This window comes from Sesamum indicum, linkage group LG3, assembly GCF_000512975.1.
Source record: "Sesamum indicum cultivar Zhongzhi No. 13 linkage group LG3, S_indicum_v1.0, whole genome shotgun sequence".
Classification (NCBI taxonomy): domain Eukaryota; kingdom Viridiplantae; phylum Streptophyta; class Magnoliopsida; order Lamiales; family Pedaliaceae; genus Sesamum; species Sesamum indicum.
Genome location: NC_026147.1, coordinates 17656915 through 17672584, shown reverse-complemented (window position 1 = coordinate 17672584; position 15670 = coordinate 17656915). Strand labels below are relative to the sequence as shown.

Genomic DNA, 15670 nt, shown 5'->3' with positions numbered 1-15670 from the left:
CTGACAACGTGTAAATAGATGCACCTTGCAGTGAAAATGCATGTCCATATCCTACACCTCTTCTGGATGGAAACTCCAGTGTTGCAGTTTCCGCTCCTGCCATTCTTTCAGAGAATACAACATACAGCAAGAAAGTGAGAAGTGGCGCACAGAAAGAGCAAAATCCCAGCAGCTTGACTTGATCAGCTTCAATTTCAAGGTTTTGCAGAAGACTGGTCATTGATTACATACTTTCAGGCAGGTTCGAATGTATCAAGCCTCTCCATAGGAACTTCCATAAAGAAAGAGAGCTCTCCCGTGTAAACAAACTAAGATGTATATTCAAATGGTTGGGGTGGTGCAGGTTCTTCATCAACTGCCATTGCCGAGGCCGAGCTCTGCTGTCCAGTGGCTGATGCACCAGCATTTGATGCTGTGGATGATGGAGCATCAGTGAGAGCTAATACTTCAGGTTCACTTGGACGAAGATCTTTTAACAGCACAAATCCTGAAGGGGCCGACTTCACTGGCACATATCTGCTGTCTTCAAGAAATTTGATGAATTTTTCTTGGAAAGGAACCACCCTGGCAGGGTTGGTCAATAATTCAAATGAAGGCTCAGGTTCAGCCTTCTTCTCTACAGTGCTTTCAACCTAACAAAAGGAAACATAGAAAAGCTCAAAAATTCAAAAGCAACAAACATCAGTTCACATGGAGCAGTAGAGCAAAACAAACAGCATCCACATGGGGAAACTTCTTTTGTTTTTCATTTGATAAATATTGCAAATTTGCATCATGTCTCTTGAATGGTAGGAAGTACATCTCATAAACCAAACCGCCTGCAACCCCCACACAAGAACAAACCATATGCAGGAGTATCCGCCAGCAACTAATGCAGCACTAACATGCCAACAATGAGGGATAAAGAAAAGAGTTGAAGAAACAAAACATGGTATCATATACAACTAGAAAGGGCCGTACTAACCTGCATGGAGTCCCCATCCTTGTCACCCATTTTCCCCTTTCCAGACCCTGGTTTTGTCTTCTCAGCATTTGCTTTCTCAGCTTCTTTCTTATTAGCCCTGGCCTTGGCTCTTGCTGAGGTTGATAAAACTGCAGTAGGTAGCTTAACAGCTGATGTAGTAGTAGGCACAGTAGTAGGCTTTGGGTACTCAAACAATGATGGCTTTGCGTGTGATAGGAACTCAAACTTGGGCACTTTCAGGTCATAGTTCAAACCAATAAAAGCTGTAGGTGAAAATGCAAGACTAGCAAAATATATAAGTGGGTACCAGTACCAAAACTGAGTGAACACAGCCAGACCAACAACTGCCGTAATTTTATCATGTTTTGTCTTTGAAAGTAACTTGATGGTTACATTCCTCCCACCAGCATCCAGGATTCCAGAAGCTAAAATTGCACCCATCTTGCTCATTGTGTCTTCATGCTTATCAAGGATTATCTTCTCCAATTGCCGCCTAAGCATTCAGGAAAAGGTAAGCTGAAAAGACATAAAAGCATAAGTGAAATCAAAATATCAACCAGATTAATACCTGAATGCACCAACACGAGAATCACTGGCTTCACTGATCTGTATCATCACCATTGCCATTGAAATCAGAGCACCTTGACGAACAAAGTCAACAACATCTGATGTCAATGGCTCGAGCAATGATATGGCCTCACTAAGACCAGTACCTGCACAAGAAATTCCAACCGCCAGTGCCGCACCATAACGAACATGTGGATTATAGGACTCAGACAACAACGACACAATTCGAGGAGTCTGCATTTGGAGGAAGCAGAGAATAAAAACTAGTTGTCAGAAAAACACCTGCCTGATGGTCCAACCTCAGACCTCAAAGGTTCTACACGGTACATACACAATAAATGATAGATAAGTTTAGCATCAGAAAAACCAAAGATCTTGCCAGATACCATGAGTCCAACGATAATTACAAGCATGGACAAACAAAGAATCACCCCAGGATTAGCTTTTCCAATAAAACCAACCTGTTCAGGCTCGGAATACAGAACAAACCCCAGGGCAAGCACCGCAGTCCGTCTGACATCATCACTCACATCTGATACAGCAAAGTGCAGCAGTTGACGTATGGCTTTATTGTTTGCTGTTCCCCTGTATGCCAATGCCAAAGCATACATTCCTCCATAACGTAATATAGGATCTTGGTCTCGAGTCATTTGCTCAATGAGCGTGTCTGCTTCTTCCTCTCTTCCGTAAACTGTAAGCGCAATCCCCAATGACAAACCCCTGTTAACATGCCATAACCAAACAAAATATTGAGGAACAAAAGATGAGAGATAAAGTCATCTATCCAGCCTTGGATGCAAAATCTAGTTTTACCTAATAATCTTCTCATGCTGTGTCTCATGTGCATAAGCAAGCATTTCACTAGCTTTCTCACTTGCAGTTCCAACCATCAATAAACCCATACTAATACCAGCAGCTTCACCGGCAACAGCACTGTCTGTGTAAAGCACGTTTTTTATGTCGTCAAAAATGTCATCATCAGCAGTCCCCAAAGCTGCCAAACCAAGACCCAGGCAGGCACCATGCTGAATAACCTGCACCATTAGTTAACATCCAGCATTTACTAGTGGTTAATGATAAACATAGGGGACCTATATAATAGTATGACTTGAAACTGAAGCACAGACCTCAACATTAGTACTACGGAGGCTCTCGCGAAGAAATTGTTTGATGCCCTCCCCATGGTTTGCATGGATTAAGCCAAGAGCATATAATGCTCCACCTTCAGAGTATGGACTGCCGCCACCACCAGCGCCGCCTTGCGGCAAGTAAGGTGCCATGAGAGATCTCCCTTGCTGCAGATGGCCTCTGTGGATAACCCCAAGTCCTGCAGTTGCACTAAACTTAGCCCAATTCGTAGCCCTACTCAGCCAGTCCTGATAATTCAGAGACACAAACTTAGCAAGCAGAAGAGAATGCAGAATATGGAACCATATATGATGGAAAACAATACAACTCAGTAGTATACCAGATTCTCACGAAGAAATGTATCCACAGTTGTTCCCGCATGCATAATAGCATTAGCATATATAGTTGCACTATGGCACACACTATTTCTCATCTCAACAGACTGCTTTATTGTCTTAAGAATAAGAAGATCCGATCTGAAAGAAGATAAGAAAATTCATTAGACTTTTGACCACTTTACTTAAGCATATGAAGAGAACCTGGTTAGGGTCAATAAATACAAAGAAACAAATGGGAATGAAAATCTCCTCACTTGTTATGACTGTATAAGAATTGTAAAGTCAACTGTATAGAAGTCTCGCCAGACAAAATTCCTCTTATCTTTGTTAATCTCTCAGCATAAACTACTTCACTTGGATCGGGACTTGTTGCACCACCATCTGCTTGAGTTCCATCTGTCATTTGAACATCCTCTGATAGGACATTTCCACTTGGCACAGAATCTGGCTGAGGAGATCCTGACTGCACAGGACCTAAAGGCTGTGACCTGGCACTGGGAAGTTTATCTCTCACCTTCAAAAGGAAAGCTTGGTGTTCATTTTCCACCAGATCAAATGCTATCTGGAATGCCAACAGTGCATCATCTGCATTTTCTGATCGCAAGAGTTTCTCTAATATGCTTGCAACACCCTCAGGCTCATCCAGAAACATTAGGCGCTGGCAAATGCTCAGAAAATCAGGAGATGGCAGTTGCTGATACACTTTGACAAGAAGACGGAGCACCTGTGATAAGTGAAAGATCAGACTTCATTTTTATTGTCTTTCTTTCAGTTGGTGGAGAACAATAGATCCAAGATCAGGGAATCTGTTCTTCAATGTTTACGCACTTTGTTTTTTCTTTTCCCCTATTCTTCTTATGTTTTTGGGCGCCCGTGGGGGGGGGGGGTCTCCCCTTTTTTTTTATGTTTTTGGGCGCCCGGGGGGGGGGGGGGGAGGTGTTCTACAAGATACATGAAGCAAGCAAGCAAAGGCTCCTAATTAGATTAGAAACAAAAGGCCATGGCATCTCATAAATGACTGAACTAATAATTAAACATGGAAGAAGAAGTGGGTATGAGCTAAATAATACCAAACATGTATAATAAGAGATCCCTGTAAATCTTTTTATACGATTGTTATGAATCACTCTAGGGTGTTGGTCTATACAACTGAGAATAAACCTAATAATTGAAAAACTGAAATTGATATCTCTGTATAATTATCAATCAGATTGAACAAAGGATTCATTATCGAACAACAACTAATCTTACTATCCATATATGTTTAAAGCATTAACCAGTTGAACTCAATTCCAATTGGGCCAAACCAACTATTTCTCCAAAACATTTAAACTGAAAAAGTAATACAAAAGAAAGTAAAAAACCAATAATGAAATCAAATTCAATAAAAAGAGTTATAAAACTATGGATATGAATGCATACTGAATACCAAAATGTAATTTTGGAGTTACACTTTTCTTTACTACTTCTAAACCCTTCATATAGATGTAGTTTAGAAAGCAACAGGCATGTTCTGATCCATGCCTAGAAGCCCATTAGGCTAGTGCAAGGAAGATGGACAGACATCATTCAAACACTTACGCAGGAATTTTTTGATAAATAAATAAATTTATATATATATATATGTAATATATGCAACTGAAACAGAAGTGCTCAATTATCAGCTTATGATAAAAGGTCTGCATGAAAATGAATATAAATGCTCCCAAAGAGTTCACCTCAAGACGATATTCTCTTCGGTTGACAAAGGAATGAGACACATCAATACAATAATTAATAGTAGCATGAACATTATCACTCCTTATAACTGCTTCCTCAAGCTTATCCAATCGTCTACATTCAATGGCCATTCCTATAGCTTGTTGAAATTTTCCATCTGCTATACATCTGTAGAAAAGGGTAGAAAATTCAACATGTAAGCTGAAGAAACCATATTACTACGTTCAGTAGCATGAAGTTATCTCACATACTTATCCAGCATTCTCTCGACAATTGCCTCCAGTCTAGGGTCAACCACTGCTAATTCATCATTTGCCTCAGCTGCTTTAGTCTTCAGATTGGCATATTCATCAATTGCTTTGGCTGGGGGGTACAAGAACATAATAGAAACTATTAGAAGATCCAAGCATAGAAAGCAGACTCTATAACAACTTATCTATGTATTATACCTATAAGTGACCACTGAAATAAAGTAAGGGGAGTGTTGGACCATGAGTTTTTCACAATTTCCAAATGAAAGATGCAAAGATAAATTCTTACCAAGAAGGGTATGGACATAATCTGAATCCTCTGACACATCAAATTGAGGGCCAGCTCCCAGGGCATATGACAATGAGTCATTAAGTTCACCCAAATAATAGAAAACCTGATGAGAGAGTCCATGAAAATTTGTTAAGGACCATATGAAAATGTCAAAACAAGCATACTAAATGATTTATCCAATAAATGTCATCTAATATAGTCAAGAGTAATTCCAACCAAAAAAGGCTGAATTCTAGAAGAACACTAAACTGGTGGCATAGACTACTAAAATGTAACAAGCTAGATAACAGAGAGGCTGTTACTTGACGGCATACAGTTGGAGTGTTCCAATACAGATCCATGGGTGGCAGTGCACAAGGAGAATTCTACCAATAGTCGGATAGAAGATAAATAAGCATTTCTTTACCTGCATGATACTACCTCCAGTACTAATAACATCTATTTTACTACTGTTCAACATTAATGAGATAAGCATATTGAATAACTGTAAACAAATATTGCTGTCCCAACCAGTTAAGCTACCAGGGTGATATTTCTTCAAGCCAATCCACCACCTACAGTAAATTTGATATGCAGGAACACGACTTATTCCACCAAAACCAGTCAAGCAACAATTTAAAAAGGACAGTCCAAACAGGCACCAGATATCCAGAGCCAAGGTTCAACCAAAAGCTGATATAGAATTTCCATTAAAAATAGATAGTTCCGAAATCACATTGCTTAGGTCACAAATGTCGTTATCTTGAATGAACTTAAACATCATTAATTTCTTCATCTAAAAATACATAAGATGGAGATTTTTTATGTTAAGATTTTTTATATCAAGTATGGTTTAGGTTTGTCTTCACAGGACTCTAACAACATATTTCATTCTCATATATATGCGTGTACAATTTGTCTTTGCACCAAACCACAACATTGGAGTTGACTCATGGAAAAGGCGAAATATTAATGGTTTATGTTAATATCTCAATTTACAAATTTCCTTAAAATGGTATTTCCTCGATATATCCTCGATTCTTTGAAATGGCATATCTATAACCAACATGAGTCATATGAAGCTGAATATCTAAATAATTTCTCCCGCACAACTGGACAAAACATATGGATGAGACAGACTAAGCAGAAAATAATGAGCATACTCAGGGTAGCTGTAAACCCAATCTCTTTGAATTGACTGTAGATCATAAGTTGAGCAACTGAAGTGAGAATCTTCATAGTGTTTCACTTCCTGGCCTCAAGATGTTTTTATAAGGAAAAAATACTCATTACAAATAGGAGAATAGTAGTCAAATGAATAAGTAGCATCCTTTTTTTAAAAAAAGAAAAAGTATGATCAACTCAACCACTGAATGACAGTTAACCATGCGAAAGAGAACTTCATGAGGATAACTCAAGGCATGCGTGCTTGTCAGGAACTATAATCCAAAACACCCAATGCAGAACTTCAAAACCCGAAAGGAGGACAAAGCCTTTGCATCCTTCAAGGTAACCAGTCTTAATCAGTTGCTTCTATTTGCAGAAATATGATAAGAAACTTCAGCATGTCCAAGTCATCAATAGAAAAGTTAACTCACTTAAGCATGATAAAGAGATACTTCAAAATTCTCTTGACCAGTAAAAAGCCCTAAAAGGATTGGCTCAGAATATTTATGTTGACAAGGTTAATATTCCAAATGACTATCCTCAAACTACTCAGAACTTTTCTTTGTAATAATAATGTTGAAAACATAAAAGAATATATGTTCTTATGCATTTATGCTCCAGAGTGTCTCCCATTTACAGCCTGCTTTGAAGTTAATCATAGATGTTTACATGAGGTCTAAGAAGATGTCAAGCCAATGGTAGACCCAGTAAATCCTAATCAAAAGCATACAAGTTTCTCCTCAACAATTGCATTTCTGTGTCTTAATAGCTGCTTGGAAATCCTACAAAGGATTGAAGCCGTAGAAGAACTTTATTTAGAAGAGTGAGCAAAAAGACCCATGCTATAATTAGGACTCATGCTAGGAATCACCAACTCACTTCGGACATAACAGTAGGTAACCTTTTGATGGACTAAAGAAGTAGGCAATCAAGGGAACACTTGACCACCTAAATAAAGTCGTCTGAGAAGGAATATAGGATTATCCTATATAACAAACAAATGAACAACTAAACACACAAAGAATCACCTTCGAGACAAGCAAGGCAGCTAGTTGCCTCTGGTCAAACTCTTCATCTTCATATAAACTTTCTCTGCACAGAGATAACGAGGCCATAATATTATACATTTTATAAGCCAAGGTTATAAGCAAGGGGACTTAACCACAATCTGCATGCAGCTCAAAGCAAATTACAAATACTAAAACACATGCACAAGTATTAAGAAGAATCTCATGATGAGATGCAGGATCAAATAAAAGTTTCTGAGTAGACCATAGTTGACAGGAAACAGAAGGTTGATTCAAGGCATTCCTTAAACAAGTAGCAGTACAATTAAAGCTAACTATGGAATTAGATAAAGCAGTATATCCCCAGCTTGGCATACATGATGGAAAAGCCTCTAGCCAGAAGTAAGGTATGCTTAATACCTGAATTCTAATGCATGTTTTTATCAAGATGAAAAAAATTTATAGAGACAAACACAGGCAAACAAAGAACACTAATCAGAAGTTTGGAGTCTCTATGCATTCAAAGAAACCCTATTAACCACAGGAAACCCCCTCCACCTCCCCCACATGCACAGTCTACAGCCACCCTACCCCCATCCCAAAAGAAAGAGGTTTTGATTCCATCAATCTAACAATCTAAAAACCATAATCTACACTATATTCCCTACATTTTAAGTTTCCTCTCTTTTAACTTCCCTTACTTTAAAATGTTTAGCTTATGTGCATAACTTGAACAATCTCTAGCTGCAGTTCTCTTCACCCAATTTCACACAATGTTGTGGCATTTCTTAAACATAAACCCAAAGCACCAAAATCAAACAATTTTTATCACAGTGTTTCTGACAAACCCCCACACTGGACCCGAAAAAAAACAAAGGCAGATAACAATCACCCGGAAGTGAGACACGCTGAATATCACAATATAAAAAACTTACTGATACAAATACAAGTAAACAGATAACCCTCATCACACTTGCAGTCTATTCATTCAAAGAAGCTGTATTAACCATAGTTGACCCCCTCCATCAACCACGCCCAGTCTGCAGCCACCTGATCCCCATTCCAAAACAAAAAGGTTTTTCATCTTACCTAACTTTCTAAAAAAACCATAATCTACACTATATTCCACAACATTTTAAGTTCCTCCTCTTTTCATTTCCCTTTCTTTCAAAATTTGGCTTACAGTAAAACCCACTAGATTCAAGGCCCATAACTCAAATAATCTCAAGTTGCAGTTCTCTTCACCCCATTTACCACAAGTTTGATGCCATTTCTAAAACCCAAGCACCAAAATTGAATAATTCTTATAACACTATGCCAAACAAACCCGCACACTACACCCAAAAGAGAAGACAGATAACAATCACAGCGAAAACCAAACACGCTCAACACACCAATAAGGAACTCAAGTCAGAAATTCCCAAATTCAACTCGACGTCTCAAAATACCATTTCCTTACAAAAAGTCAAGCTACCAAACTGCTAATTCATATAATCAGATAAAAGTGGAAATAAAAATAGCTTACATGATGGGGACGGAAGTGGAGATCTCCGGCCAGAAGTAGTCAACAAATGCATTGAGATTGGAGAGCGCGTGTAGCTTAAGAGCCGGGTGGCTCTCGTTCAGCATCGCCAGTAGCCCCCCCGCCGAGCTAACCATAGTCGCCGCAGCAGCCATTGTACAAAACCAGGGCTTGGATCCAGAGGAATTTGGGGGTCAAGGGTTTTCTGGGAGGCCACAGAAGAGGAGGCTTACTACAAAGCAGAACCAACTAGGACTAACATTAACAATGTCAAAATATTTGGAAACGAAGAGCAGAAGTGGATTCCAGAAAGAATTTTCAGGTGAGGGCACTGAAGGGTGTTCGCAAATTGAAATTCTTGATCTTTATTCTTTTGGGGTTTAGGCTGTCGGAGTTTCTTGTGGGATCGGCAACTCAACCCCTTTTAGCTCTTTTCTGATTTGTTTCTTTTTCTCCTTTATTTCCAAACACCTCCTCCGCTTGAAATATAAAAATCGTAGTGGAAAGACATCATAAATGGACTTCTTAATATGAGATGCACTTAAAAGATTATTGAGGATGTGCTATCAAATATATTTTATTTTTTTTTAGTAAAAAGAATTTTAAAAAAAAATGTAATTTACTCAAAGGGTTCTTTTATTTTGTATGATGGTATTAAAATGAGATAGATAATTTTATAATTTCAGTCATGTCTTTGTCACAATTAATAACGAGCCAACCAGATTAATATTGAGTTGGGGCTAAATGAAAAATAGACCTTGATTGATAGAAATATCAAACTCGATCCTTCTAAGTAAACGGGGCCTAAAGGTTTAGTTTTAAGAAATAAAAATTTATAATTTCTGAAAAATATATTTTCTATCGTGAAGATTATTAAAAGTATTATAAAACTTATATAAAATTGCAACAATAAAATAATTAGACTTATTCATTTTACCATATCATCATAGTGACCTATTTATAGGTTTTAAAATTATAACCAAAAGTTCCATCTTTGATGAGGGGAGATGAATTACAAGAGTTAACAATTTATGAGAGAATGTAAAGGGTTTGGAAGATGAAGATAAATATCCACAAACTCTAAAATTTCATGACACCCTCCCTTGAATGTTCAATAATCAAGTGTATGCCTTGTCAAAACCTTACTAGAAAAAAAACTTGAGGGACAAAAACCTACTGAAGGAGAAAGAGTACATTATTCTTTAATATGCAATTATATACTGCATCATTAAAACCTTACTAGGAAAACTTAACGGGAAAAGCCATGGTCAAGGGAATAAGGCACAGCGCGGTTTTACTCCCCCTTATTAAAATATCAATCGAGATCTTTGAAGCGACGAACGCGAATATTATGGATTAGCTTCTTAAATATTGTAGTAGGAAGTGTCTTGGTGAACAAATCTACTAGAGTGTCGCTTGAACGGACTTGTAGAATATTGATATCACCATTTTTTTGAAGATCATGAGTGAAGAAGAATTTTGGTAAAATATGTCTCATTCTGTCCCCTTTGATATATCCTTCTTTCAATTGAGCAATACATGTCACATTATCTTCATATAGGATCGTGGGAATAAATATTTTTAAATGATATTCCACAAGTCCCCCAAATGTTTTGAATCATGGGTCTCAACCAAACATATTCTCAACTTGCCTCATGTATTGCTATAATTTCTGCATGATTCGATAGTGTGACTGTTATTGTTTGTTTCGTAGACAGCCATCAAATTATTGTACCATCACAATAAATAAATAGCTAGTTTGAGATCGGCCATTATGAGGATTAGACAAATAGTTAGGATCTGCATAACCAATTAGATCGGAATTAGATACTCTCAAATAGAATAACCCCATATCCATCGTACCTCTAAGACAACGAAGTATATGCTTAGTTCCATTCCAATGCCTTCGCGTGGGTGAAAAACTATATCTTGCTAATAAATTAACAGCAAATGTTATATCAGGTCTTGTATGGCTAGCAAGATAATTAGTGCTCCAATTGCACTAAGGTATTGTACTTCAGGACTAAGTAGTTCTTCATCACTTTCTCGAGGTCTAAAAGGGTCTTTCTTCACATTTAATTATCTTACAACCATTGGGGTGCTCAAAGTCCAACCAAGTTCGATTTCTCTCTTATTGTAGACTGTTCAACCATGGTCATTCTAGGAAGAATTCCACTGAGTGAGAATTTCATTCTCATCTATATTCAAGAACTCCCACTAAAAAATACGCTCCCTCAGTTCAATCGAAAAGTAATCGGTTTGGTTCATCACTTCAAGTCTAATTCTTTGAACTTTCCAAATGTCAAGACTTGTGACTACTATATTGGTCCTGTGTATTTACTGACATATATATGTCATACTAGATCTAATCCAACGGGCTATTGGCAAGCTCACTTTATCCCACAAAGAGTTTTACCCTCTTTCTCCTTCCTAGAAAGAATTTGCAAGCTAATAAACCCAAATTATCTATTTCTAGACTATTTAAATCTACAATCTTCCTTACTCTTAACTAGAGAAAATTGTCCTACCAAAATAGTAAGTTTTATCTTGATTATCTATTTTTAATCATTTTTTTGAGTATTCATAATCTAATTATGAAATACTATTAACCTAGCAAACAAGAAGACCATTCTATCTCAAATAAAATAACTTTGTTGATCCAAAATATGTAATTCAAAATTATCCAACAATAGATAAAAATATATTTTGGTCATGCTAGATTACATAATTCCTATAAACACTATCTTAACATGATCACTGCTAAGCCTAACTAGTCCTTAATCTTTGCAACAAAAGCTCTATTATCGCTAAGCCTTTAGATGGTGTGTTTTGGTTTTATACTCCTTATCACCACCTGCAAATCATTTATAGATTATGAAAATTGGTATATAATACCAAAGAATGAACAGTAATCATGTTAATGCTCAATTCAAACATACCTTTATTTTATAGGAGCTTAGGACACTTTCTCTTCCAATGCCCTTTTTTCCCAACAGAAGATGCAAATATTATTTGGAATCTTCGATTGCCGAACCCTCTTCCTCTTTTCTTTACCCCCACTTTGCGGTGTAACAGGAACATCGAATTGCTAACAATAGTTGATGTTGTCATAGCCTTCTCCCTCTTTCGACGTTCGGCTGCCTAGCCTTTTGCTTCATAGATTGAAGCATCTCCCACTAGTAGCGATGATGCAGATTTTTCAATCGTTACTTCATACTAGACCAACATATTTATCAACTCATGAAGGTCTTTGTCAAGCCCATTCATGTTGTAGTTGATAATAAATGTGTCGAACAAGGGAGGAAGAGATTAAAGGATCACGTCGATAAACGTCTCTTTTTCAAGATTAGCCTGGAGGTCTTTGAGCTCTTCCATGTGGGATAGCATCATCACTCCATGATCTTGTACATACGAACCTTTTGTTATCTTAGCTCCAAAGAATGCCTTCTTGCAGCATGTGTGACATACCGATCTGGGACCGCATAGACGTGCTGCATTCAAAGTATAACCGAGCCAACAACATCAAGCCTTTCATACTGTTCTGGATTTTGTTAGTCATTGGCGCTAGTACAATGTTTCAGACCCGCCGATGGTCAGTATGCAACTTCTCCAACATCCTGTTTTTTTCAGTCGGACCCCTTCGGCAAGGTCTTAGGAAGATCAATATCCATAATGTAAGTTTGTTTTTTAAATTAAGACTATCTTAAGATTTTGTAACTAGTCTTTATAGCTAGTTCCATTAAATTTATTACCCTTAGGAGCCCGTGTTAGTGGATTCTTAGACATCTATAATTAAATACAAAATATTTAGTAGATTACTATAATATTGTATTCAAGTTAAGACAATTTTTAGTGAGTAACCTCTTCCACTATTTCTATGAAAACCCATCACTGTCAAATGGGCTTTCAGAAAAATATTTTCCTAATAGAGTTGGAGTCCACAAGCGCAATTCTCTATACCCCGCTTTTATGATTTCACATGAAAAAAGATCTTATAGGAAGTAACTTATACCATTCTCAATCCATGAGATCCCCAAAATATTCTGCATTGCCTCTTCACATGATCTGGGGGATTCCAAGTAGGCTCGACCTATCAATCAAATCATACCTCAACTGTCGCCCTCCACAGCTCGAAAGACAGGAAAACAGAAGCATATTCCTTCGTTTATAACAATAGCATAGTTTTCTTCCATTCTAAATGTGCCATGACTCGTGAGACCATGATTGAGTGAAAGTAGCTTCCTCACTATATTGCTATGAATGGAAGGCTTCTATCAGTGAAAAACCTATTTGATACTTAGATAAATCAAGTGAGAGTTTGTTTATGTTTTAAAACCGAGACCTCATCACGTTACATATTTTGAATGTGATAAATATCTAATATTTAAATAAAGCATTCATAAATCAAGAAATGAATTACATACAAAAATAAAGCCTATCACGCTCATGTTGAATGATCACAGAGTCAATCCTATGTGACCCATTGAACCCGCAATCAGTCTATGGCTAATCTAGGGTAAGCCCTACACTATTATAGATTTTTAACCCATTTACAAATAATGAGCTTTATAACATTTCTTTATTTTCTTGGACTCTCCATCGTGGGCTCCGTCCTCTAGGCCTCTTCTCCATGGATCCTTCTTGGGCCAACCTATAGCCTCCTTCATAGCCTCTGTCGCCTTAGGCTTGCTACTTACAATTTATTTACAAAATTAAAATAAACCTATCCACCTATTCTAACCCTCATGTCTTAATTCTGTGTTTTTCATAAACGAAACCACTTGATGTTAGCAATATGTTTGATGTAATATTTTAAATTTACCATAATTTATTTCTAAAAAAAAATCAATATATATAACAACACAAGCAAAAATTATGTAAAATTTTTAACAGTTGTGTAAAAATACAAGAATTGTAAATTTATAGAGTTTATACAAATTCTATACTCATTATAAAAACTATAAATTTTGAGTAGTATTTATTTTAAATAGGTATATTTCATTACATTTTATAACTTACGGGATAAATGATCTTCAACCCTAAAATTATCAGGCCACATTATGAATATAAAAATAAAAAAACCTGCGGTTACTACAATGGTTAGATAAATACGAAGTGATCAGTCCCATTTATAGATCCTTAACGTGATAGGTCTGAAATTTGGTTCTCACATTAGGGCTACATGCCATCCCACTAGATTTGCTATTTTTGACAAACTTTATCCTTAAATACCAATCTTTCCATATTTTAGGCCTTAATTTCCAAATTAAAATTTAACATGACTACAGTAGCGACCCACCCCAATAGTTGCTCTCATAATTTTCTTAAAAACTAATAAATTTTTTCTTCTTTTCCGGAAAAATATTTCATATATATAAATATCCTACCAGCAAAATTGCAAACTGTTGGAATTCAATTTTACAATTTGATCTATATATTAGTAATAATCATTTAAGGGTAAAAGTATATTTTTTACATATAAGCCACATAATAAACACATCACCCAGCTACACTATAAAATTCTCAACACCACTATAAATACCCTACCTAAAATTATTTTAACCAACTTCACTATTCATGATATCACAAGACATCACATAAAAATCCGATCTCTAGAAAAAACTAGACTTAGGAAGGATCATCATGTCGAGGGTAATTTTTCCTTAAGCTCCCTTACTCATGATTCGGGTCATAGGTCGCCAACTACCTCTCATCTTCGCAAAGGTTTATGACCCTAGAAAAGAGAGCTGATTGTTAGGTTGCTAGGATGTCCTCAACCAAGATTTTCTGATGCCTAATTCAGTACGGAGTTCGAGATAGAAGAAGCGATCTAAACGTGGTACAGTATTTAATACGGGTTTTCAGTGTAATAAATGTCTTACCATAAATGAACTATATATGAGCTATTTATAGTGTTTGAATGGGTCCACTTGCCGGTTTGAAGGGATCCACTTCTATTGCGTCACATCAGGTAAATCAACGATCTCCAACAGCAGGTCTTGTGAGTCGAGTCGTGGACTCAGGGTGGGTTCGACGATGCAACCCAACATGAGAGGGTGCGGATCTTTTGACTAACCCTATAATAAATGTCTATTTTGAGGGCATTTGTGTCATTTCATTGATAATTTTCTTGATCCCCATAAACTCAGTACCATATCCACATCATAGTTAAATCCTTTAGTCAAAAGATGAAAAATTCTTACCCGAATTAAATTTGACAGAACCAAACCAAACAAAACTAATCACAAAGCAAGTGTATCATACTTGTTGGTCGCTTTCCTTGAACAGTATACCAATCACACTACAAATATATTGCACTTATTATATAATTGATTTATGTTTAGTCGAAACTCGTTCGAATTACAATTTTTGCTTAAAAGATTGCATATTAAGAATAAACTCACAAAACTTGTGATTCTGCCATAATTTGGGGCTCTCATGAGATGCAAATGCTAGATTCGACCGTATAAAAACTGAAACACTGGATTTTCTTCTTTCTGTTTGAAGTTACGAAAGAGAAACTAGAGACTATACAATTCTATAGGCAGAGTTCGTTTGCAGCATTTATGATAATCGCAAAAGGACACAATCACAACCCTCAAAAACCATGCAACATTGTGAATATAAAATTAGAAAACGCGTGTTTACTGTCAACTGTGCAGATAAATACGACCTCAGTCCAATCCCAGTTGCAGACCCTAAAGTCAAATCCCAAATCCACGCATATATAATAATG

General features: G+C 36.8%; 1 protein-coding gene across 1 annotated transcript; it reads right to left on the bottom strand.

Annotated features, from left to right (window-relative positions):
• On the bottom strand, positions 7-9397 carry LOC105158659 (26S proteasome non-ATPase regulatory subunit 1 homolog A). Its single transcript, XM_011075484.2, has 13 exons — positions 8938-9397; positions 7434-7497; positions 5257-5362; positions 4968-5079; positions 4716-4884; positions 3252-3721; positions 3000-3135; positions 2659-2907; positions 2345-2565; positions 1993-2251; positions 1533-1765; positions 965-1457; positions 7-632 (listed from the first exon to the last, which is right to left on the bottom strand). Exons 1-13 carry the CDS (start codon positions 9087-9089, stop codon positions 309-311), a joined length of 2988 nt encoding a protein of 995 aa, XP_011073786.1. The 5' UTR covers positions 9090-9397; the 3' UTR covers positions 7-308.